General features: G+C 40.4%; 2 protein-coding genes across 2 annotated transcripts; both read right to left on the bottom strand.

Moving 5' to 3' along the window:
* Positions 1 to 525: 525 nt before the first annotated feature.
* LOC125885185 (sodium/myo-inositol cotransporter-like) lies at positions 526 to 12116 on the bottom strand. Its single transcript, XM_049570711.1, has 5 exons — positions 12020 to 12116; positions 5761 to 6703; positions 5451 to 5646; positions 4499 to 4626; positions 526 to 4405 (listed from the first exon to the last, which is right to left on the bottom strand). Exons 2-5 carry the CDS (start codon positions 6398 to 6400, stop codon positions 3162 to 3164), a joined length of 2208 nt encoding a protein of 735 aa, XP_049426668.1. The 5' UTR covers positions 6401 to 6703; positions 12020 to 12116; the 3' UTR covers positions 526 to 3161.
* A 2221-nt stretch (positions 12117 to 14337) lies between these two features.
* LOC125885186 (sodium/myo-inositol cotransporter-like) lies at positions 14338 to 26499 on the bottom strand. Its single transcript, XM_049570712.1, has 5 exons — positions 26385 to 26499; positions 20766 to 21713; positions 20460 to 20655; positions 19877 to 20004; positions 14338 to 19790 (listed from the first exon to the last, which is right to left on the bottom strand). Exons 2-5 carry the CDS (start codon positions 21403 to 21405, stop codon positions 18553 to 18555), a joined length of 2202 nt encoding a protein of 733 aa, XP_049426669.1. The 5' UTR covers positions 21406 to 21713; positions 26385 to 26499; the 3' UTR covers positions 14338 to 18552.
* Positions 26500 to 27619: the final 1120 nt, after the last annotated feature.

Here is a 27619-nt window from a genome sequence, read left to right on the forward strand (position 1 = left end):
CATATTGTTGGAAAAATTAAACAGTGATTCCAGAGAGAAGCAGACAGAGGGGTCTACAGTCTGTGTTTGAAGGATATATCCAGGATGTCAAACTGACTCAGCAGCAACAACAGATTAAAAAGACAAAGATAGTTAGAAGCTAAAGCCCAACTATAGGCTACAGATCACGGTGTAAAAGTGAACCAATACATCACTGCTGATTGCCACAGAAGACAATGAGTATAAAGGGAAACTTTGCTGATATTGAACCAGCTGTGTGGCATCGCAGTGTGTGCAGATGAACAGTGTTTGAGTATCAACATGGTACCGACATGTGTGTCATTATTTCAAGTATATGATGGTTATATTGTGTAATATTTAACATGTATATTTAAATATACTATGATGAATTTTCTGTTAACTAGCCAGCTAATGTGAGAGCATGAAAACGTGAGCTATGGTTGACTCTACTGGGTGAAAACTGAACTAGCCTACATCACATTAACTAGCTAGTTAAATGAAAATTCATTAGTCACAAGTCAACTTCATGGTGGTGCAAAAGGAATAGATGATCATAAATAAATCAACAACATTTATCCTCTAGAAACCATGAACATCTGGTCCAAAATTTGCTCCAATCTATAGATGTTGAGATATTTCAGTCTGAGCCAAATGACAGGTGAAAAAAAGTGTTGGGTATGTTTTTATTGTATAGTTTAAAACAGGGATTATGCCAACGATAAACTTGCTGGGAATATCCACCTGGAAACTTTGTGCTGCTCGGTGTCCCTAACCTGACGCGCCTGATGGGTTTGTTAAAGGAAGCTATCTGAAAAGCCATCATTGGAAACTGTTACTTGGCAGGGGATGTGATGAGCCACTTGTCTATCACGGCGGGTCAGTCAGAAGAAAAGCGAAAACATCTTAATTGAGTTTCTTTGCTTTTTCTTTTTTTTAAATAAAAGACATACTCTCCAATTCTGATATAACTGATGCAACTTCAATATCTCCACTAACCTATTTGAGAAGGCACAACCCATGACTTGTCATTATAATAAATCAACAAAAACTCACAGTGTGTTTGTTTTTAATCTCTGTCAAGCACATCAGCTGAAAGAAAGCCCACAAGGCATAGTGTGTAATGTTTAAACTTCAGTGTTATTACGCTAACACGATTACATTCGTTGGATCAGTTTTTGGAGAGGAGGTCCTCTCCTTCACAGAAGAAATCAGGCTAAACATCACTTCTTACATATTAAAACAATAACACCATAACTCACAATTACACTTGTAAAATTATTATATTGAGTGGAAGGCACCCTTAAGTTCTACGAAACGTGTAGAAAATGAAAAAAAAACATATGACAACATCACATTTAATGCTTATCTCCCAAAACATCTGGCATGTACTTATGTATTGAAGATGACTACCCTTGTAAATATAAAAGACTGCCAAGAAAAAGCAAAACATAATAGGATTATTTATACATTTCCAATAACACAGTGTTGTGTTTTACACAGTGGTGTTACATAGTTGTAAAGCATATACTGTATGTACATATACATTCCACACAACAAAATATGACAGGTGACACTAAGAGGTACAAAAATATTTAAAACATTTTAAGTTGCACTTACATATATAAACTCTTGTGCTTTCCCCATGTAAAGAAACCATTACCAAAGCCTCTGGGTAACTTCGACCTCAGTGGGTCCCTTGCTAGCTAGCCTTTAGCTCCATTTCAAGTCAAAGCAATGGAATAACGATTGTTAATATAGATAAAGTGTCTGTTTACCCACAGCAGATGGTGGGGTGCTCAAGGTTTCCTGGGTGTTTTCCCATTTCATTGAAGATTTTACAGACCACCACCATAACGGCCATTTTTTGGTGTTGTATTGCCACCAAACATTTGCACTCATCTCCTAAAATCTGGAGTTTGTGGACCTCTGTCCTATTGAGTGGGTTCTTGATAGTCCCCTTTAGAAAGACAAATACTATATTTCTTTTAGTGGAACTTATGGGGCAGTGAAACTGAACAAAAGACTGTCTACAGTGAGACCATCTACACAAGACACTTGTGTAGATGGTCTCACTGCAGATAGAGACATGGTCTCACTGTACATAGTCTTTTGTTCAGTAACTATGCGACATCTGATTCGGCAAGTTGCGTCCATCAATTTTTGTACCTTTCAAACTAATAATCAATACTTGACAAAAGTCACCAGGTTTCTTTCCAAATATATTGCAATTAATGTACCATCCACGACCGCTCTGTGAACATTAAGAGTTGACACTTGCACCTTGTCTCTACCAAGCAGTGGTTTAGTTCAATTTGTTTCACATCAGAATAGCTACTTTTGTGTTTCCATTGTCAAAAATTTTGTTGAGGGCACCAACAACATCCATTCTGCTAAGGTACCTTGCACACTGATCCAATATCTAAAAGATGAAACTAGAAACACAGGAGTCTGTTAATTGTTTAGGAGAGAGTTGTCACTCTTGCTCAACAAGGACTCAATGCACAAAAATGTTCTTTTTAAATATCCCACTGATTGGGAAAGACTCTTCACACTCCAGCCTTTTTTATTTTGCTCTGAACTAACTACTCCCCTACTTTTAAGAGTACTGTCAGCAGTGGAAATGCAGACAGTGAAACAGTTTGAAGGTTTGGGTATATGTCCGTATGGACTACATACGAGTTCAATGGGTACCATAACTGAAGTGTATTGTGGAAACGCTTCTGTTGTATAAGCTAGTTTGTTAGAAGCCTACTGAAACCTCAACAGTCACCACATCCATTTCATAACATATGACAAAGCACTTATTTACTCTATTAAAAAAACAAACAAACCCCTTTTCAAAAGTTGGTTCCCCAGGTGCCCTCAAAGAGTGGCACTCTCAAAGATGTGTATGTGTGTTTGAGAGGGAAGGAGAGAGTGACAGAGGGAAGGGAAGCAAAAGTGGAAGGTGGACTATCGCACGCAATGTTTCTGTAACTCAGAATGGTCACTTTCTGACCTGCCCGCTTGTAGCTGTAATATTTTCTTGAAAGCACACACAAGGTCACACGTGGACCCTCACATCACATGACATACTCATTGGGGATCCAATCTGGTGAGGGATCTTGTAGGGTGTTACCCAACAAGGATAAATGTGTCCCACTGCTTGGAACTACACAAGCTTATGTGGAGAAATAGATAAGGAGAAAGATATCGATAAAACAAATTACTACCAGTCCTATGTTCAGGATGATTCTGGTTAGTGGAGGTTCATGGAGAAGCTCATCCACGATCCTCTCCTTTTCTTGAACTTTAAAGACCTGAGCTTCAATTGGCTTCTCCTGGAAGCCACATAAACACTCTAAAGTCTTAATACACCTCCCACTCTCCAGTCCTCCTCCTCCTCCAAGGTAGCCTTCCTTCTCATCATCCCTCACTCCTCTCCCTTCTCCCTCTTCTACCATTTTAACATCAGAAATCAATGAGGTGCAAGTATTCTGGTTTGAAAGGCGTGGTTCTATGTCACTGGCTGTGACAGTATGACCAATGCTTGGTTGATCATTTTCATGACTGTCAACAACATTGAGCACATTTGGGAGGTCTTGACTGCTCTTTCTCTCACCGAGCACACTGTTTGCATTTAGACCTGCATGGTTCAGAGGCTTCAAAGCATTGTCAGCGTCTCCAGTTTTCTCTTTTTCATGCTGTTTTAGTTTCTTTCTCTTGTTTAACCCCCACAGAGTAGTGCTTCTGATTTGTTCTTTGCTGGGCGGAGGAGTGCAAAGACTCACAACTACAGTCACCAAAGCTGACACCCAAAACAAGATGGCAGCCACATACATGAAATGAACATCTTTGATGAAAGATGGCCGCTCGTCAGGCTGGTCGCAGTGAGGCTCACGGTAGACTAATGCCAAAATCAGACGCAATATACCAAGGGAAGACCCTACTAACCCACCCCAGAAGGCACCCGTCTCATTGCAGCGATGCCACAGGACAGCAAGCAAGAAGAGAGCAGCTACAGGTGGAGTCAGGTAATCAATTACTTCTTGGATGTAATAGAACACCTGGCCTCCCTGCATCTCAATAATAACTGGCACCCAGGCAATGCTGATGATCACCATGAAAACCACAAACAACCTGCCGACTATCACCAACTCCCTGGATGACGCCTTCTTTCGTATCATCTTGTAAATATCCAATGTGAATATGGTGCTTGCTGAGTTGAAGATGGAGTCCAAGTCGCTCATTAGAGCTGCGATCATGACAGCCATCATTAGGCCGCGGAGACCAACAGGCATCACAGACATGACGAGCCGTGGGTAAGCTACGTTGCTACAGCCAGCTGCAGAACCACACACTTCCATGCAGTGCTCTGGGCTGATACAGGCCAATTCATCAGGAAAGAAGATCCTGGAAATCATCCCTGGAATCATAATGATAAGTAAATCAGTTATTTAGTGAGCCCATGGGTGGGACTGTTGGTGTGACTCAACTAAAAAGCAGCTGATGGTGCTACCTGGGATGACAATGATGAACGTGGGGAGGATTTTCAGAAAGCCAGCCATGAGAGTAGCACCCTTGGAGTGGGCTATGTTCTTCGCTGCCAGAACCCGCTGTACAATCACCTGATCTGCACACCAGTAGCTGGAACACAAAGGGGTGATGCTTATGGTGTGTTCAAACAAAAATACAAAGCATATTTTACCTGTGGCACAATTACATACAAAATCAATGCATAAATGCAATTAGATGCAAATTATGTGTTGGGTGATGCAATTGCATGGGAGTCCACGCCTATCAGCATTAAGCTCCTGATGTCACAGAGAATCAGAAATGGAGGACAAACTTATTTTCATCTTCTGTGGGCACCCTGGGCTCTACTACTCCATGTCAGTACTGTACAGAATCACAACAAAAAAGGAGAGGGCTTGGAGAAAAGTGGGTGAAGCCACAGGACTACATAGAAAATACTGAAGCTATGTACTTGTTACTTGTGTAAGCTACTTTGCTAAGTTGCCTCTTAGCAAATGCTCTGAGTACTTTAAGTTAGATTTCTATTCTGAGAGGTAAAAAAACCCAATGAAGCTGTAATACACTGCTGAAGACAATGTGAAAAACAATGGTGTTGACATCTTGGTTCACACAGGTTCAGAACACAGACACGCTGTAGTCTGAACCAGCTTAGATTCCAGGTATTGGTTTTACTTTACTACAAACCAAGTTAGCACTGCCGATAGCGTTAGCTTCCTTTCCCTGTTAGTAATGCATTAGTTTGCACTAACGTTAGCAACGCTGTTGAGAGCAAACATTGGCGAGTAAATTTCATGGCAGTCTCCTCAATATATTTTCACAGGTTTTGCATCACACCAGTTTAAGCAGAAATGTCAAGTGTGTTAATCTTCACACACATAAAAAGCAATACATCTGAACCAGCTAGGACATCTGCATGGAAAGACATGGAAAACTACCACATAGAGGCAAAAGTCTGGCCCAGTAAGAAACCAGGCCAAGGCAGGTCTGGATCCCTTGGGCCATGAAGTATCTTCAGGGCATCTGGCTTCGGGTGGAGGTGGTGGTAGCAAGATTCAGAATATGTCAGGTTGGGTGAAGAAAGCATGATGGCAGTGATGTTTGGAGTAGCCTGCATGTACTTGGTCCTTACACCTTAAAATGACATGCCAGGACATGGTTTAGCATACATTATGCTAAATAAACAGTTTAATTGATTACATGGTACAAGTGGTTTAACTTTAATGTATAAATAAGATCAATACAGACCTTCAAGCCCTCCCACTTTAAAGAGGCTGATGCCTGTGAGGCACAGTGCTCCGGCGATCATGAGCAATGCCTGGACTGTATCCGTATAGATGACAGCAACCAGACCTCCAGTGATTGTCAACACAGCTGTCATGGTGATGAGGATGATGATTGACAGATAGAGGTTCCACCCTAAGGATTCCTGAATGAACAAGGCCCCGGCATAGAGATCCACAGACAACTTTGTGAACATGTACACGATGAGAGATAATGCTGCAAAATACACTTTCAGCCGGTAACCGCCGAACCGTTTGGACAGGTACTCCGGCATGGTGTAGACTCCGGAATGAATATACACAGGGATAAATATCCAGCCTAACAACTGGAGTAATAATAAAGCATTTAATTCCCATGCAGCCACGCTTAACCCAGTAGCCGCACCTGATCCAGCCAGTCCAATGAAATGCTCGCTTCCTATGTTGCTGACGAATAGAGATGCTCCTACAGCCGCCCAGTTCATAGAGCGACCAGCGAGAAAGTACCCGCTCACTGTGCTCTTATTAGCTTTCCACGTGGCAAACAAACCAATTGCTAGTACCAGGATAAAGTAGATTACTACAACAGTGATGTCTGCCACTTCCATGATGGCAGTGGCAGCCATGTTCAAGCACTTTGCTAGTTATGACCCCAGACATAAAATGCACGTGTGGTTACACGTCCAACAATGGAATTTCCACTAATTTTAGTCCATAGATTCCTGTTTGAATCTGGTTTTAGAGTGTTAAAGTCATCTGTGCATTCTCATATATACAGTATAAACCACTGATTGTGCTTATGTCCAAAAAATGTTTTCCTGTTCCAAATAACCTCAACCCTCGTAATCAAAGCAGGTTGTGACTTGGCAGCTTGCAAAATGGTGGTGTACTGTCGCTGGGTGCCTCAAAAGAAAGTGGTCATCTGGGTCCTGCATCAAACACAAATGTAGAAACAAAATTATTCTTATTCCCGCAGCAAGACATGCTGTAACCAAGACTGAGACATGTACTTCTACAAAGTACATTTAGCCCTTACCTTGATGGTCACTGCTTAGTGAGTAGTCAAAGCATTTTCTATGCGAGGATGTCAATATGGTCATTAATCTTCACAACACTGGAGTCACCAAAAACATCATACAACTGTTGTCACAGCTGGGCAGTAGTCCCCATGATGGGTAAACTGAACATCTTTTGGATGACCTTATCTCCAAGTCTGCTCATTTCTTTGACTTCAATCAATTTATTTGTATAATATTATGCCACAATACAATTCCAGTGAAATGTAATCTCACCAGCTCCTTTTATTTGTGCCTCAACTAGAATTACCACTTTGCGGTTGTATATTATTAATTATTAAGTTGCACTTACAGTTCACGTTCTGAGAAAATGTGGATGCGTCACACACATCTTCGCTTCCGAAGCACATTGGAGCTATATAATCAGCACATTTTCAAGGTTTCACACACTTCAAATGTGGATGTTGCTGCAGCAAAGCTACAAATTCTAAAACATGGATGCTCCACTCACATCTTCAACCCGGCAGCAGAGAAGCTCTATACAATCAACACAGTTTGAAGGTGGACACCCAAGTTTAGTGTCACCAATTCAGTATGACCAAATGTCTCCGCTACTGTTCCTGAGATATGACACTGAATAATGGCCAGAAGAGTTTTTGCAGAACGTTATGTTGTCACAGTGAAGTTGACCTCTGAGTTTTGGATATAAAAGTCATCACTTCATTATTTTATTGTTTTAGACTTTTACACTGAAACGTTGGCATGATTAACATATGAATTCTTGACTTATTGCCAAAAACATGTTTTGTGAGGTCACAGTGACCGTTGATTAGTTCATTGCTGAGCCCAAGTGGACAACTGATGTTTGTGCCAAATTTGAAGAATTCCCCCCAAGATGTTCTTGAGATACCATATTCATGACAATGAGACAGACCAGGTCACAGTGACCTTTTATCCTATTAGCTAGCCGATTGAATTTGTCATAATTAGAGTATGAATTCTTGCATTATGGATAAAAAAAAAATGTTTTGTGAGGTCACAGTGACCTTGACCTTTGAAGTTCAACTTCTTTGAAGTTCTAATCACATTGTTGAGTCCAAGTGGACATTTGTGTCATATTTGAGTTCATTCCTGCAAGGCCTTCTTGAGATATCACATTCACAAGATGAGACAAATGTAAGGTCACAGTGACCTTGACCATTGAACTATGAACCCCAAAATCTAATCAGATCATTCTTGAGTCCAAGTGGACATTTGTGCCAAATTTGAAGAAATTCCCTCATGGTATTTTTAAGATATCATGTTCACGAGAATGGGAAAACATAATGCCAGTACTGTAGATGGTGCCCAACTTGTCTACATTTTCCTTGATGTTTACTCGCTTTACATTTGAAAACCTCAACTGGCCAGGTCGCCGAGTCAGGAGGATGAGAGTGGTGAATGGATTTTTTTTTTATTTATTAATGCAACCTTTGGTCATATCGAGACCTCCGCAAGCTGTGTAAACACAGGAAACATGTTTCTTTTCTTTTCTCTCTTGTCTTTGCGATGCATCTGCACAGCACAGCCTTTTATAAAGACCATTGTTTCCTCATCCCTGTGGCCTTTTTAGAGGGTGGAGGAGCTTGGCAGTGACAAAAAGCTGTCTGTGCTGCATCTAAGTGGAGTAGTCAGCACTTAACTCTTTCTGCAGGTTTTCTTTTAAGAGTGACAGAGCAGCTTTGATGTCACCAGGAACAGTGCTGTTAAACTGGAATAGATCAAATAAGAAGCCCATGGCTCAGTGCATTCAGACTCACCCCAGTTTGCCTCAATTCACAAGTCTGCATAAACAAATTACAAGTGAAGTTGCAAACCTCTTAAAGTCTCTGCATTCTGAAATGCAGTGTTGAAAGATGTGGGTGTTTAGCCACCAGGGAGGGTATCAAGTTGCATTCTGGGCAAGTGGCCAATACTAGATACTAAAAGTTAGGATATCTTTGGCTCTGCTGCTTCAGTTTGACATCATAATGGAAGCATGATTACCATTGAGCATGTCTGCAAGTTGGTTCCTCCACGAACCACTCAAGTTTCAATTACAATTTACATCCATGTCTGTCCAGACTCATGTGTAGCCATGACATGAGGTTTACAATGCTTCAAATGTGGATGTTGCTGCAAAGAAGCTACAAATTCTAAAACATGGATGCTTCACACACATGATCAACCTGGCAGCACAGAAGATCTATACAATCAGCACAGTTTCAAGGCGGACACCCAAGAATAGTGCCACCAATTCAGTATCTGACCAAATGTCTCCATTAGGTTGAGTTTGTTGTTTGTGTTTTTGCAGAACATTATGATGTCCCAGTGAAGTTGACATTCAACACTGAGTGATGGTCAATGGATATGGATATAAAATGTCCTTACTTCATCATGTTATTGTATTAGACATTTGCATGAAACTTTGTCATAATTAGCATATGAATTTCTGAGTAATCACCAAAACATGTTTTATGAGGTCACAGTGACCTTTGACCATCAAATTCTAATCAGTTCATCGCTGAGCCCAAATGGACGTTTGTGCCATATTTGAGGAAATTCCCTCGAGACCCACTTAAGATACTGCATTCAAGAGAATGAGACAAATGAAAGGTAACAGTAACCTTGACTTTTGACCACCAAATTCTAATCACTTAATTTTTGAGTCCGTGTGGATGTTTGAGCCAAATTTAAGGAATTCCCCCCAAGGTGTTATTGAGAATATCGCATTCACAACAATGAGACAGACCAGGTCACAATTACCTTGACCTTTGATCTCTGACCACCAAAATCAAATCAGTTTGTCCTTGAGTCAAATTGTATGTTTGTGCCAAACTTGAAGACATTTACTCAAGGTGTTCTTGAGACTTCACTTTCACAAGAATGGGACGTATGGACATGTGGACAACCCGAAAACATAATGCCTCTGGCCACAGCGATCGCCAAATGTCTTGTTTTGTCCAACCCAAAAGTATTTATTCATTCATTTTCCGTAACCTCCTACCCTGTTAGGGGTCGCGGGAGGGCTGGAGCCTATCCCAGCTGATATTGGGAGAGAGGCGGGGTACACCATGGACAGGTTGACTATCACAGGGCTGACACATAGAGACATTCATTCACGCTCACATTCACACCTACAGCCAAGAGTCCCCAATTAACCTGCATGTCTGTGGGAGTTTTATTAACCCTTTGAAACCTGAGCAAATTGGCTTGGGTTATTTCAAAAACATGACAAGGAGGCAATGAGCAATGAAAAAAAAGAAATGACCCACAACTATTGGCAAGAAGTTAGTAAAAAGATTAAATTAAAAACAAGAAGATTAGTTAAAAACAAACAAGGAAATGACCTGGAAGAATAGCTTAAATATTATAATAATCATGTAAAATAATTTTAAATATGCAATAATCATCATTATAGTTTTTCCTTGGCTTTCCCCCACTATCTTTTTAAAAATAATTTTCTAAATTTACTTATTTTATTGCAATTTGTGTAACATTTTTGCCAAGTTGCTCATTACCTTTTCCCCTTGTTTTTGAAAGAAATCGCACCAGTTTGCTCAGAGTTCAATGGTTTGAAAGCAGCACAAGAAAAATTATGTCCCTCCAAGTTTCAGAGGGTTAATGTAGAAAACTAAGAACGTATGAGGATCTTGCATCAATACTGGAATTTGTTTTTGTTGCTCAACAGCGTGTGCTTGTCCATGCATGACTGCTGGGGCTGGTATAAATGTGCAGAAGCACAAAAATCAAAATCTCTCCACACAGCCTCATTTACTTTAATTTAGCTCTGTGCAGGCAGCATGATAATGTTTCACGAGTGTACACAGTTGGGAACAATAGCATCAGTGATATTTTCTCACCAGAGTACATTGAACTACTGTATTTCCATGTGCAGGGTTAACTCCTGATGCTACTTGCAACAGAGTGAGTACTAATTTAAGATAAATAGTACAAGAAGGGGAATGCTGGGTAAACAGAGGTTTTGACATTTCCAGCTTTAAGACATCTGCATTTATTCCCTCCTCTTGGTTTTATCGGGGGACTTCTGCCAAACAGTTTTGGACCTGCAGGGAGGTTTCGTAACACTTTGTTCGGGAGACATTTTTTACAAGTCCTCTATTTTTTTTCTGTCTCATTGAAGAAAGGGACTCAAAAGTGCAACCCTCTCTAGACCACACTGTTTCAATTTGTGGAATTTGAATGTCTATATTTACCTGAATGGCATTTTGCCCTTTTTTTATCCTCTGAATGACCCTCAAATGTACTGATGTCCTGCACCAACAGGTGTTTCCAGTTATTCTGGCTAATTCCACCTCTGCTCAGGTTAAAGTTCGGTGGAGTTATATTGGGACTGCACAATGTCATTTCAGGGATCAATAAAATGATACAGCCAATAAAAACATCTGACAGGGGATCTGACAAGGCATTAAAAAAACACACATGGGTGTGGACCATGGGGTGTTTAAGTCAAAAATAAACCCTTACTGGAGTTGCTGCTGGTTAACACAAGATAACAAAACTTCCTTTTCACTTAAAAAGTAAAGCATGGTGTGACTGTGATCGTGTGCATGAATATACCTATGATATTCTACTGGAGAGACTATAGCAGCAATGTATAGGATACTTTAATTATAACCCTGTAATATAGACGGTGAGCTAGCTACTATTCTTATACTACAGAGAGACTTTTTGTGGTGCATTGTGACATTCATGTAGCTTTTATACAAAATATGGCTGAAGCAAAACATGCTCACATATGCTTGCTGTGCTTTATACTGTTTTAATCTCTATGATTTATCTCATTTACTGCAACAGTGAAAATAGATTTACAATGGAACTGCAAGTGAAAATAGATATAATCGTTTCTTGTGATATTCTCATATAGTTATGAAGTAAGTTGTGTGGCTTTATAATGTTAATTATCCATCATGCAGCCTGGTTGGCTTTGCATTTTTCCCTGAGGGACTGTCTTGCACATTGCAGTCAACAGTTTTCTATTGAATCAGCCTCTTATAATATTCATGGAATATTTCTTTATTTTTTTCTTGGATCAGTGACCTAAATTTTCTAGTCTGCATTACAATAATATTCAGCAAACATTTTTATGAAGTGTCTGTTAGTTAGTATACACAGGGGGTCACAGAAGCGTTTGACTGTGCATCGCGATATTTCAGCCGCACTGTAAAATGTAAATAAGTTGAGACTCACCTGCTGACTCTCCTCCGTGTCGTCTCCCAATTTGCCTTTGCAGTGTAAAGGTTTTTTGTCAGGCTCGTTTGAGTCCCAGGCTGGCTGGAGAACAGCGCAGTCCCCAGGCTATTAAGAGAAACAGGAGGCTCCGCCCACAGCAGCATCTATATCACCTGCAGGGTGGAGGGAAAATTGTCGGGGTTTCCAGGGCAGAAAAATGACGAGGCATCACTTGGTAATCATAAGTGTTGGAAAGGTTACCTTTTACATGTAATAGGATACAGATTATTTGTAATGAATTATGTAACTATTTTAATTACTTCATTTAATTAATGTAGTTTAGGCCCTTTTACATTTGATTTCCTTTAGATAACTTTTCTAACAAATGTTTTAAACTGGGCAATAAAGCTGAGAAGTCCCTAAACACATGACTGCACATATATTGCACTCAAATTTGTTCTAATGGCTTTACTGAATGCTTTGTCCAATAATATGCCAAAAGAAGACATTCCGGCACAGAAAAAAAGATGAAGAGCAACAGAATTAATGTTTTATCCTACATATAAACTTTTTACCAAAAATAATATATTCATATGTAACCCCTTTGTAACTACCATTTGATTAGTAACTGTAATTTAATTATTTTTTCTCGGTAACTGTACTGTAACTAATTACATTTAATTTAATTATGTAACTGTCACATGTAACTTGTAACTTGTAACTTCATGTAGCGTGAAGTCAGATAATTTGGAACAGTTTTTGGTAGATTACCAAGAAAACTACGTAAAACTCTGAAGACTACTTTAGCTGTGCCTCAATTCAGGGGCTGCAAGACCTGTTGCGCCACATCAGCGCGACCAAGGCTGTCCCATTTCGAAGGCCCCTTCAAATGTGGCCGAGAAATGCAGCCATCTTTCCAAGAATTTGGAGGATGCAATGGATGAATCCTTTGTGGCCCAGCCTCTCCCAAAATGCATTGTGTGCTGGAGACGATTATATATTAAGTGAAGTTAACTAACAGTTGTTAACTAGCAAACGGTTGACTGTTGTTAACATTACTGTTAGCTAAAAGCACACAGCTTAAACAATCTTAATTTGATAAGTTTACCCGAAAACTGTCCGTCATCAAAGTGAAATATATCAAATGATGAATTCTCAAGCGGCGAATCATCTTCTCAAGTATTAAATAATCATACATATATATATATATAATAATCTCTGTGTCCATGATTTAGGGCTAACTAACTAACTAGCTTACTCCTTTCATCAAGCACAACTGGTTGCTAGGTAACAGGAACACCAACGGTCCGGGCGAGAGCAACTGGTGATGCAACCAGGTTGGCCAAATGTTAATAGTAAGCAGATCTGCAGACTATTAATTGCTATCAAAATGTCTGCAAAATAATCCCAAAATGTTGAGGGTTATCACCAAAAGTTATTTCTTGACCTTAGAATTAGTAGTTTGACCCCGCCAAAAAGAAAAAATCTTGCTCATAAACCATCATATCAATATCACTGTCTTAGTTAAGTGTGATAGCGTACCAACATTTGCTAATTAGCACTAAACTCGAGTCATATGACTTGGACTCGAGTCACAAATGTGATGATTTTAGACTGGACTTAACAAAATCAAAGAAGACTTTTTAGTCGCCTTGGATTTCAACACTAGTGACACGTGACTTCACTTGGACTTCATTTGAGCCAAATTTTTGGAAAATTCCCTCAAGGCCTTATTGAGAAATTGTGTTCATAAGAATGAGACAGATGCAAGATCACAGCGACATTTACCTTTGATCACCAAAACCAAAGTACATGCGAACGTTTGTGCCAAATATGAAGAAATTTCCTTGAGGCGTTCATATTGCGTTTACAAGAATGAGACTGACGTACGGATGTATAAACGAACAGATGGGTGGGTGTTTTTTTGTATACTCGATGGCAGAGATTGTGTCAATGATAAACTTGTTTGGAATCTGTCCTCCTGGGACCTTCGTGCCACTGGATGCTCCACTTACAAAAAAATAAACCAGCAGTCATAATACATCAACAAAAATTCACAGTTTATTGATTTAATTCTCTGCCAAGCACGTCAGTCCGGAGAAAGCCCACAAGTCATAGTGTGTAGTTTGTGAACAGTTAACATGTAACAACCTTCATGTACTGTGCCTGGTGGAGGCCTTTAAATGGACCAGAATGACCAGTTTGGTTAGGTGTTTTACAACCTACAAGTGAAGAATGGTGTCAAGTGCAGCAGCGATTACTTCTGTGATATGTAGCATATTTCTAATGTCATGACATCCTCAAAAATGAGTCCCACAGTAAACCTGTACGAGCACTTTACAGCCAGTAAAACTTTAATGGAAACTCACACAATAGCCACATTGAGAGACACCACTCAAGTTATTTGGACTCAGTTTCTATTGCAAAGATTAGGTTTTGAACATCATTCAGTGGTAAATAATTACAACATTGCAATTATATTCACCAAATTGATTCAGGAGAGGAGGCCCTCTCCTTCACATCTGAAATCAGGCTTAACATCAGTTCTTACAAATAAACACAATAACACCATCATTTACAACTACGTTCATAAAACGTTTTAACCATTTCAGTGGAGGAAGCCCTTGAGTTCTATAACAGGTGCAGAAAAGTAAAAAGACAAGATCTCATTAAATGCTTATTTTCCCAACATATCCCTGTAGACAGCTTTAAAAATACTTTTCAACACTTTGAGGACAAGCACATACAGTATCATGTTCATGTGTTATAATAACAATCCAATGTATTAAAAATGACTGCCAAGTAACAGTACATTCTCCTGAAAAACCCCAAAGTGTTTACAGCCACAGTGCTGTTTTGCACAGTGGTGTTATGTAGGTGTAAGGCACCTAGTTTATGTGTACATGCCACACAGCAAAAGGAGATTCGACAGATGACGTACAAAAAATAGAAAAGTTGCACTTGGCAATATTGCTTTATAAACTCTTGTGCATTCCCCACTAATCGATACTATGTGAAGAAACCAACACCAAAACCCCTGAGTAACTTCTACCTGAACGGATCCCTTACAAGTCAGCCTTGAGCTGCATTTCAAACAAGTGGATTGTCTAGTCAAATCAATGGAATGACGATTGTTGTTGATGAAGTGAATGTTTAGTCACAGCAGATGGTAGATGGTGGGGTGCTGAAGTATTCCCGGGAGTTTTCCCAATTCATGGATGAATGTAAATAACTACCATCACCATGACGCCTATTTTTGGTGCCATACTGCCACCAAACATCGGCGCTCATCTCCTGAAGTCAGGAGTTTGTGGACCTCTGTACTGTTGAGAGGGTTCCAGATCGTCCCCTTTAGAAAGAGGAAGACTTTATTTCAGTGAGTGGTATGGACCTTTCCAGTCGCCTCTACATCAGCTCCACTAAATTTATGCAATTTTATGCTCTTACATGTATTTTACAAATATTGTTTGTGCTTTTTGTGATTTGCATTGAACAGTGATGACGAATGGTTACAGGACGGGGAAGTCAACTCACTACGGTCCTCCTGTCGACTCTGCTACCATGTAAACATCAGAGTAAACACAGAGGAAAAAGGTGGAGAAGATGGGCAAAACCTACAATTATGACCACACAAACAAGTATGACCATCTCTATATCCATATCTACATATCCACATAAACACCGCCTGGGGTCGCAGCCTTAGGCATCTTCTCTACCGAATATCCTGCTAACCAATATACAGGCATTGGAGAAGAAACTGGATAATCTCCAGGCCTACATCTGTTTCTGACAGGATATCAGGAACTGCAATGTCCTTTGTTTCACCAAACCTTGGCTAAATCCTGTAACACCAGACAGCGCCATTCAATCGGGTGACTCTTTTTCCAATATCTGATCCGAGAGAACAGAGGACTCTGGCATTAAAAAAAAGGAGGAGGCATGCGCTTTCTGATGAATAAGGATTAGTGTGACAGTAGGAATACTGAAATGCTGTCCCTTTCCTGCTCACCTTGTGCCACATCTTCCCCCCAGCAGCACAGAAGATCTATACTATTTGCACAGTTCCACATTGGACACCCGAGATTAGTGTCACCAATTAAGTATGCGTCCAAACGCCGCCCCTTCTGTTCCTGAGTTATGACATTAAGTAATGGCCAGGCAAGTGTCTTTGCAGAACATGATGATGCCACAGTGAAGTTGACCTTTGTCCTTTTGGATATATCATTTTATAATTTTATCCTATAAGACATTTGTGTGAAATTTTGTCATAATTGGCTTATGAATTATTGAGTCATGGCCAAAATCATGTTTTGTGAGGTCACAGCTATCTTGACCTTTGACCTGGGACCACCAAATTCTAATCTCAAGCGGACATTTTTGCCAAATTTGAGGAAATTCCCACAAGGCTATCTTGAGATATATTGTTCAGAAATGAGACAGACGTAAGGTCACAGTAATCTTAACCTTCGACTACCAAATTCTAATCAGCTCACCCTTGACTCCAAGCAAACATTTGTGCCAAATTTGGAAAAATTACCTGAAGATTTCCTTGAGATATCACGTTCCTGAGAATGAGACAGCTGAGGTCACAGTAACCTTGACTTTTGACCATATGAAACTAATCAGTTCATACTTGTCCCAAATTTGAAGAAAATGGCTTTTTTGAGATATTGCATTTGTGAGAAAAGGACGCATGCACAACCTGAAAACATATTGCCTCCTGCCATGACAATTAACAGAGCAGAGCCATAAAAACACTCTGAATCACTGCTACATACCTTTCAGAGGCGTCTACAGAGTGCAATTGCTGCCAGTATGTGGTAAGAATGACAATGCCCTCTTGCTGAGGTCAAAATATGTAAACAACCTACAAAGCAAGGCCATAGTGGCGCAAAAGGTCCAGAAACTGTCAAGCCAGTTTGAGGCCACCCTACAGTCTGCATAACATGATGCAGTCTGGTGCATATTCCATGACAACAATGTTAACGTCACCGATGTATCAGTGAATTCATTGAGTCTGTGGTGGATTTAATTTGAAATACAACAAAAGCAACCTGTACCCTAAACAGTTAAATAATTTTACCACCAGAAACCATGGATTACCATAACCATCTGGTATGCTGCAACACACACACACACACACACACACACACACACACTGCAGCCTACGATTTATGGCTACAGTCTGAAAACATGGAAAATTATTAAGCAGCAGCATACAATGTAAGAACGCCAGTAAAGGAGGCAAAAAGGGACTTGCAAAGCACAAGTTAAAGGAGCCGACAGGGATTACATTTCATGGGACCTGTACCTTGTATGATGTCATGTGACAAATAAATTGATTGGTTGATTGATTGATTGATTATGACACAGTGAAACTAATAAAAAGACTATCTACAGCAGTAAAAGACTATCTTCAGAACAAGTGTCTCCTAAAAGGAGTGAGAATGCTTCAAAGTGGTTTTCTGATGTGAATTGAAGCGGCTGCCTCCATTAATTTTATTAACTTTCAAACTGATATTCCATGCTTGATGGCTTGTCACTTCATAAAGTTGTCAGATTTCTTTCCAGAGAAAAAGGTTTTATCCACTATCATTGTGCAAATATCAAGAGTTAACAAGCTAATTTGTTTGAAGCATACTGAACCCTTGACACCTACCGCCTTATACACAGTGTAAAAAATAAATTTCATAAAATACAACAAAGAACTATTTAAAAAAAACAACCAAAACCTCTTTTCAAGAGTTGGTTTCGCAGCCTAACTCTAAGCATATTTCAAATCTGCTTGGGGTTCTACATCCAATTTTGCAGGTAAAAGAAACGGAAGAATGATGAACTGTGTATCCAGATCTGGAAAGAAAGTAGGGTCAAAAGTATTGTAGCTGTGTATGGCCATATCTGAATATGTGAAAGTATTTACTATATATATTCCATCAATTGTGTGAATGTGTAAATCATTTTGATTAAACTAATTCAAATGTTTGAATATGTAAAAAAAAAAATTTAAAAAATCTGAAAAAAATACAGATTTAATTTTTGAATACATGTCCCGCATTTCATACTTCCTGAATAGCCAGTAGGGATGCTCAGATTAACATATTCAAGATACAATGCGAAGATCTGGTGTTGATGTATGCTTAGTTTTCAAGCTTCTGTAGCTGTCATTTGGTTGCTGCCACAGACTTGCAGCAAAGTAGGCCCATCCTCCTGGCTCCTTGATTGGACAGTGAAATGATATGTTAATCTAAGCATCCTCATTAACTATTCAGAAGGAAGCCTGAGACGCAGGGCAAAAAAAATGTTCTTGAAGGTTTGATTTGTACTCGTATGGTCATACACTGCTACAATACTTTCAACCCTATTAAAAGAGGTTATTTGCACATAATTTGCAATTTGACAATGGACAAAATGTTCTTAGGAACATTTTTCCTGTTCATCATGCTCTTTTTTAAGCAACCCTTCAGAGAAAAACTCAAGGATAGCTTATCTGCAGAACACCCCTGCTTGTAGTTTATGGTCAAAAGTGTCCAACAGTTTGGAATTAAACAAGCTTATAAGGAGAAATAGATAAAGAGGAAGATCCCAACAGAGCAAATCATCACCAGTCCTATGTTCAGGATGATTCTGGTTTGTGGAGGTTCATGTAAAAGCTTATCCACAATCTTCTCCTGTTCCTGCACTTTAATGACCTGAGCTTCAGGTGGTTTCTCTTGGAAGCCACAGAACCACTCTAAAGCCTTCATACACCTCCCACCCTCCACTCCTTCTCCAAGGCAGCCTTCCTCCTCTTCATCCCTAACTCCTCTCCCTTCTCCCTCTTCTACCATTTTAGGATCAAAAATTGGTGAGGTGCAACCACTGTGGATTGGAAGGTGTGTTTCTAGGTCACTGGCTGTGACAGCATTACCATTGCTTGGTTTAGCATTTTCATGATTGGCCTCAACCCCATTGATCTTGTTTGGGAGGTCTTGACACTTTTTTTCACAAAGCAAACTGTTTCCATTTAGGATTGCATGGTTCAGAGGCTTCAAAGCATTGTCAGCATCTCCAGTTTTCTCTTTTTCTTGTTGTTTTAGTTTCTTTCTCTTGTTTAACCCCCACAGAGTAGTGCTTCTGATTTGTTCTTTTCTGGGCGGAGGAGTGCAAAGACTCACAACTACAGTCACCAAAGCTGACACCCAAAACAAGATGGCAGCCACATACATGAAATGAACATCTTTGATGAAAGATGGCCGCTCATCAGGCTGGTCGCAGCCAGGCTCACGGTAGACTAATGCCAAAATCAGACGCAACGCACCAAGGGTAAACCCTACTAACCCGCCCCAAAAGGCACCCGTCTCGTTGCAGCGATGCCACAGCACTCCAAGCAAGAAGAGAGCAGCTACAGGTGGAGTCAGGTAATCTGTAACTTCTTGGATGTAATAGAACATCTGGCCTCCCTGCATCTCAATAATAACTGGCACCCAGGCAATGCTGATGATCACCATGAAAACCACAAACAACCTGCCGACTATCACCAACTCCCTCGATGACGCCTTCTTTCGTATCATCTTGTAAATATCCAACGTGAATATGGTGCTTGCTGAGTTGAAGATGGAGTCCAAGTCGCTCATTAGAGCTGCGATCATGACAGCCATCATTAGGCCGCGGAGACCAACAGGCATCACAGACATGACGAGCCGTGGGTAAGCTACGTTGCTACAGCCAGTTGCAGAACCACACACTTCCATGCAGTGCTCTGGGCTGATACAGGCCAATTCATCAGGAAAGAAGATCCTGGAAATCATCCCTGGAATCATAATGATAAGTAAATCAGTTATTTAGTGAGTCGGGACTTTAGGTGTCAGTTACTTAAAAAGCAATTAATGGTTTTACCTGGTATGACAATGATGAACATGGGAAGTATTTTCAGAAAGCCAGCCATGAGAGTAGAACCTTTGGCATGGGCAATGTTCTTTGCTGCCAGAACACGTTGCACAATTACTTGATCAGCACACCAGTACCTGGAACACAAAGGGAAAAATGCATAGACTTAACATTAAGTTCTCAGTTATCAAGTAGCATTATAGCAAGGACACTGGTTCACCTCCCATTACCTGAGCTGTCTGTACTGACTCCAAAGGCTAGTATTGTGGGCAGGGATCAGGCATAGTGCTAGGCGGTCAGTCAGTCCCGCACTTTGGTCCAAACTGAAATATCTCAACAAGTGTTGGATGGATCGCCATAAATTATAATTATAATGTATGGAGCCTTTCTGGAAAGCATGGATGTGTTCATAAAATTTCGTGGCAAGCTGATAAATCTATTTTTACTGCTGTTCTGTGCAGGCTTTACACTAGCTCAAGTGAAAGGCCAAGTGGGTTAAGATTAATCTTCTTGGGGCATACACACATAAAAGAACTACATGGAATTGAACCAGTTAGGAAGTGAAACTATGTGAAAAGAACTGGACAGTTACCAAATAGAAGCAGGAGTCTGGCCCAGTAAGAAACCAGGCCAAGGCAGGTCTGGATCCCTCGTGCCTCGAAGTATCTTCAGGGCATCTGGCTTCGGGTGGAGGTGGTGGTAGCAAGATTCAGAATATGTCAGGTTGGGTGAAGACAGCATGATGGCAGTGATGTTCGGAGTAGCCTGCATGTACTTGGTCCTCACACCTTAAAATGACATGCCAGGACATGGTTTAGCATACATTATACTGAATAGTTTAATTGATTACATGGTACAAGTGATTTAACTTTAATGTATAAATAAGATCAATACAGACCTTCAAGTCCTCCCACTTTAAAGAGGCTGATGCCTGTGAGGCACAGTGCTCCGGCAATCATGAGGAATGCCTGGACTGTATCCGTGTAGATGACAGCAACCAGACCTCCAGTGACTGTCAACACAGCTGTCATGGTGATGAGGATGATGATTGACAGATAGAGGTTCCACCCTAAGGATTCCTGAATGAACAAGGCCCCGGCATAGAGATCCACAGACAACTTGGTAAAGATGTACAGGACAAGTGATAACGCTGCAAAGTACACTTTCAGTCTGTTCCCGCCAAACCGTTTGGACAGGTACTCCGGCATGGTGTAGACTCCAGACTGAATATACACAGGGATAAATATCCAGCCTAACAACTGGAGCAATAGTAAAGCATTTAATTCCCATGCAGCTACACTTAATCCACTAGCAGCACCTGATCCAGCCAGTCCAATGAAATGCTCGCTTCCTATGTTGCTGACGAATAGAGATGCTCCTACAGCTGCCCAATTCATGGAGCGACCAGCAAGGAAGTACCCGCTCACTGTGCTCTTGTTAGCTTTCCACATGGCAAAGAAACCAATAGCTAGCACCAGGATGAAGTAGATTACTACAACAGTGATGTCTGCCACTTCCATGATGCTAGCAGCGGCCATGTTTGAGCAGTTTTGTAGCTCTTAAACAGAACTAAACTAAAGCTGTGTGTTTTGTCCAGAAAAATCACTGAAATTTGCACAAATTTAAGTCCAAAGATGCCTGATTTACCTGTTTTTTAGGGTGTCAAACAGTGGTATTCAACTGAGCAACAAAATCATCATTTGCAGTCATCTGCACATGATCATATAGTGTAGTATAAAGCAGTTATCAAGCCAAAGCCTGAAATTAATGGTCCTTGTTCCGTTGGAGTATCTCTTAGCTTTGGCAATGAATCCAAGTTCTGGCTTGTCAGCTTGTAAAATGAATCCTGCAACAAAAGCAAATGTACAGACAAAATTACTCATATTTCCATCTACAATCTCTAATGCCTCTATAAATTACATTTAGCCCCAAATAACTTTACAGTCCCTGCAACTTTGGTTTTCATGAAAGAATGTCAACATGCTCATTAAAAACTGGGGTGGGCAGTGTGGCAGGGAGAAGAGTCATTCACATGAAGACACCAACAAGAATGTGTTACTGAAGAGACAACAAGATTCTGGAAGAGCTGTCAGTAAGGGCCAATGCCAAAATCATCAGGAGAATTCAAAGAATGGCAGAAGACTCGGTTGTTTATGACTAAATTAGAAATGGGCTACGTGACCATTGTGTAATTTCCTGCCTCCTGCATATCTACCCAAGCACCACCCATCGCATAAACCACATAAGAGTATTTCCAGTGGGTGAGAACGCTTTTGACACAGACAATTTCCTGTTGTGTGCAACATGTGTAAAATGTATTTCTGGACAGCCCCGACTCTACAATGAAATAAGATTTAATAGATCAATGTATGGGAAACTCTGGATTACTGTATGAAGCACTTGCATATGTCTGTGGTCCTCTGGTGGGAGGGGCTTAGGATGGAGAGCGGAGGATGCAGAGTGGAGAGCTGCGGGAGGAGGGTTTATTTTCAAGTTCTGCCAGTCTTCTTGCCTTTTCCAGATTTCTGCTTACCCTAGCTTTTAACTTTGTGTCAACATGCAACATATCATAGAAGTAAGCAACAGGGCTGTACACTGATCTCTAAAAAAGTTGAATGTCTCGTGAGAAAAAAATGGAAACAACAGAGGTCAAGATATCCAGACGTTTAATCCCTAGCATGGGGCATGCACCAAAAACACTTGTTCCTACGTTTCCTATAATGCACTTTAGTTGGGTTGTCCCTTGAAAGTCAGAGGTTTGAATCCTCAGTGGACTGAGATTCCTTCAAGGCAATCAGTCTCTTTATAGCCGTGGCCACATTATGTTTTTGGGTTGTCGATATCTCAAGAAAACCTTGTGGAATTTTTCCAAATTTGGCACAAGCATCCACTTTGAGTCAAGAATGAACTGATTAGAATTTGGTGGTCAAAGGTCAACGGTCTGGGTCACTGTGCCCTTGTCCATCACATTCTCGAAAACGTAGTATCTCAAGACCAACAAAAGGGAATTTCTTCAAATTTGGCCCGAACGTCCACTTGGACTCACAAATGAACTGATGAGAATTTGGTGGTCAAAGGTCAAAGGTCAAAGGTCAAGGTCACTGTCACCTTGCATTTTTCATTCGACCCTACCATCACGTTAAACATCCAGGTCACCACATCTCCTTGATTTGTCAAGTTCTGTTTCTAAGGTAAGGAAAGAACAATCAAACTCACATCCCCACTTCCAGTTAAGTCTCCATTCCGAGACCTACCTAACCCTGATGACATCACTATAACATCACCGGGACTGTTTTCTCAGACTAAACAAAATCCCTCTGGAGTCACCACAGACATTACACAGCTGTTTCCACAGGCTAAGTAATGCTCCCCATAAATAGTAAATTGATAATCAGCTGGGTGACCCGAGCTCCAAGTCTGCCCATTTCCTCGACCTTCTGTTTTGACGATGATTACAAGTTCCTGATGTCACCTGCAACCGTGCTGTTAATAGATTATATAAAAACCTTGTAGCTCAGTGTATTCAGACTCACTCCTCCAGTTTGCATCATGTCACAAGTAAGCAAGTCCTTGCATGCCAAACAGAAATTTTATAGTGTAGTGTGGGCGTTTCCAGGGCAGGGAGGGTGTCAAGTTGCATAATGGGGAGGTGGTCCACACAAGAAACTGAAGGTCTGGATATCTCGGCCTCTGCCAGATCAATTTACCCCTTTAACATCATGAATGAAGAATGACTACCATGGAGCATGTTTGCATGTTGGTCCTGCTGTTGTGTTTTTGAAAGAGCAAGTTGGGGTTAGGCCTGCAGGTAATCTATTATTGATAATTCTGCCAATTATCTCATCAGTTAAATCAATTAATCGTTTGGCCTACAGATGGTGTTTTGTCCAACCCAAAGATATTAAGTTTAGTATTGTAGTGATTTAAACATATGATAGTTGCATATTAATTTCCTGTGGTAGACCAAGCTTGTAACATAATGGAGAATGAAAGGCTGCAAAGCTCTGGGTGGAATTAGCAAATATAAGCATGTATTGACATGTGTAGAAGTAGGGCATCACATGTCAGCTGCTCTCCAGAAATAACTAGCTGTATTTTCTGTTTCCAATGCTGCTTTGATACAGGACTGTAGTATGAGGGTCCTACATTGGGGCTGGTGTTTGTGTTTGTTGTTGACCAGAGTGTGCAGGTCGGTAGAGGACAGCTGGGGTTGACTGTGTGAATGCATACAAGTCTCTGGAAGATCAAAATGTCTCCACACAGTTTTAAATTAGCTCTGTGCAGGCAGCATGGAAATGTTTCACTCGTGTAAATGGTTGGAAACAAAAACATCAGTGACATTTTCTCACCAGAGGACCTTGGACTGTCTTTATTTCTATTTGCAGGAATCAATCCTGCTACTTGCAGCAGAGTCAATATTGATTTAAAATAATTAGAACAAGGAAAACTGACTTCTTGAGCAGAGTGCTCACTATGGTTATACTCTCTTGGGTTATGTTGGCATTGCACAGAGCCACCAAACTTCACAAACCAACAAAAATTACATTAACCCCTGATGAGGAATCCAATATGCAAATAAACAAAAAGACATATATGGGTGGACCACGGGGGTGTGGAGCCTCGAAACCAGACACACAGCCCTTTTAACACTACTGCTGTAAAATTCAGGATTACATAACTACCCTTTACTTAAACACACAATATGTACCTTCTGCTGCTCAGGGTCTCTCAACAAAAGAGACTTTGATGAAGCAGCACGGGACTGTGGGAGTGTGTCGTCATGTTAAACAACCACCATATTGCAGATGGAAAATCTATCTGACACAACTCTGGCAGGAATCATAATGACAGACAAGAAAATGTATAAAAGTTTCTTAACATTATAGTCAATCACGCTATGTCATGCTACAAAATAGCTAACCTTAATTTGCTAACTTACTATTAGCATTAGATGAGTTGTCTAACACTTATCCATACAGTAAGTGTAGCCAACAAATTGTGATGAGGTCAAGTGCTGATATCATTAAAAACAATCATACTAAAAATAACGTCATGTGTTGAACGGTATTTCCCACAGAAGTAGATTCTATTTGCAGTGGTAGCTGACTGGTGGGGGTCATGGATCTTCATTAGTACCCTGTAACAACTTGAATTAAGCCGACCAACTCCCCACCGGATCAGCAAACTGCCACTACCCAGGTTACACTCAGCGCTGCTACTGGCCACCAGTTTGCTGTGACCCCACCGGCGACTGGGTATTGCAATGGTTAAATATGAGTTACCACGGTGGAACTGAAGGTCCATCTCTGGAGTTGCAGCCCACTCTCCTCCCAGTGAGGTAGTCTTTTAGGTGGGGAGTGATGCAAAGAGATTGCAAGGGTGCTAGCTATCTAGCTTATACCATTTAACTGGCTTGTCTCATTTGTGTTTTGATAAACAGATTTCTCTGGGTTTGATATGTAGACTGTATAAAAAGATGGACAAAGTATCTCTACTTCCACTGCACAAAATCGCAGCCAAATTTTGCACTTTTGGAGCCAGAACTTGCACAGTAGCATTCGGGAAGTTGAGCTGTGGTATCAAGTTCCCACCCATAAACCTGTCCTATCCACTCGTGAACAGAGCCATTGAACATAAGCACACCAGTTGAAACACACAGCTGTCAATCATAACGTCACACCCCTTTTTTAATTGCATCAGATAGCTAATTAAACCCGAACTTATCGTAAACATTATTTCTTTAATGACAGAAATCATTTTTAGGATAGGCTTTGGGAGCTGTCATGCTGCCCGACTTCTGAGCATTGTTGGAAACATTTGGGATAATGTAAGTACACAACTCAAAAATTATATAATATAGGTCCCTTTGTTTTTTATATATTCAAATGCAGAATATCTTTATCACTTCATTACATCATGTTCTTTAAGTAAAGCATGGTGTGATGTGATCATATTAATAATTATGACTTTCTGCAGAGTGTATCAGTAGGATTTTTTTTGCCATCATATTCCTATAATATTCTCATTCTCTGGTTTATTTCATTGTGGCTGTTTTAATTATTTCAATAAATTATGAGTTATATTGTATACTTACATCTTGTGATACTTAAAAGTATAATAAGAAGTTTGGTTTTCATACAAAATATGACTGAAGCCAGATATGTTCAAATATATGGTTGCTGTAATTCATGCTGTTTTAATTAATTAATTTAAGTTGGCTCTCTTTTTCTCCTTGAGAGACTTTTTCAGCTGACTCAGTAATCAGTTTTCCACTGCACTTTTCAACCTCTGATATTTTTCTTTTTAATTCCTGTGGATCAGCGCCCTTTATTTTAATTACAATATTTTAATAGCATATTTATACAGTTAAACGTGTCTGTGGGCATTAGCCGTGACAAATTTTACACCAACATACGAGACAAAACTCCTATTAATTAAATCCATCAGGTCACAAAACCGTTTGAATGTCCATATTTCAGCCGCACTTTCAAAGTAAAGTAAAAAACACGAGACTCACCTGCCGGGCGGCTGATCTCCTCTGTGTCGTCTCCCAGTTTGTCTTTGCAGTGGAAAAGTTTATTGTCAGGCTGGTTTGAGTCCCAGACTAGTTGGAGAACAGCAGAGTCCTCGGGCTATTATCAGGAGCGGAAGCCTCCGCCCACAGCAGCAGCATCATCATCATCATCACCTGCAGGGTGGAGGGGAAACTCGCTGCTCGCGCTCTGATGAGGATGATGATGCTGTGCAGATTAACGTGACTGCTGATTGTGCAGCCATCGAAACTCTTTACCACTGATTAAACTGCATCCACTCAAATTTGTGCGCAAAAAAAGAAGAAAAAAGAATAAATACCGGTTAATGATGGAGGATAATGAAACTAGAAACTGATATTATTATTATCATTATTATTATTAGTTGTAGAAGTAGTTGTGGTAATAGACTTCACCTAAATGTTTTTGAACTAACCTTAACTTGCATAAAAATCATGAATTTTAAGACAGAGAAAAGGGTGGATTTGCTATGAACAAAAGGGTCGTTGCTTTGTGGTTTCAATGGAAGCATGGCTGGATTTACTTTTAGGATCTTTCCAGGTATGAAAAATAGATAAAGACAAGGCATCATTTGTGATGCCTTCAGGTACCCGCCAAGTACAGAGCAGGACAGTATGTATACTAAAAACAGGCATATGTTAGAGGTCTCTCTATTAGATTTTAAGGGAGTTATGCGTAAGGAAGTCCACCCAGTCTTTCTCCTTATTAACTAACATAAAAGCAAAATTTTAGCATCAACTTCTCCCTTCATAAACCTATGATAAAGACATCAAAGACACAATGCGCCTGTCTTTTTCCATGTGCCAACATCAACCTAACAGTAAATACCTGTCCTGTAGACTGTGGCTATTTAGGCTGGAGTTCTTGCCCCTCATCCACTATCCGCGTGTACCATTTTCAAAATCTCCACTATGAGGCGTGCCTGCTTTGGTCTTTTGGTGAATTGTTGTAAAGGTGTACAATGAAAACAACGTCAGAAAAGCCCAGACTCGGTTTCACAGGACTCTTGTGGCTGATGTTGAGCTGTTTTCTGACACGGCCAGTCAGAGTTGAATTGAGCTTCTGGGATATCATCTACGAGCCACATATATCTTGCCGTAGGTGTAGATTTCAGGGGGACAGGGGTCAATATTTAGAACATGTGTAATTGCCCCCCCTGCAAAAACATACAAGTAGCAGAGGACTTTTATTCTGACAAAAC

This window comes from Epinephelus fuscoguttatus, linkage group LG24, assembly GCF_011397635.1.
Source record: "Epinephelus fuscoguttatus linkage group LG24, E.fuscoguttatus.final_Chr_v1".
NCBI classification, from domain to species: domain Eukaryota; kingdom Metazoa; phylum Chordata; class Actinopteri; order Perciformes; family Serranidae; genus Epinephelus; species Epinephelus fuscoguttatus.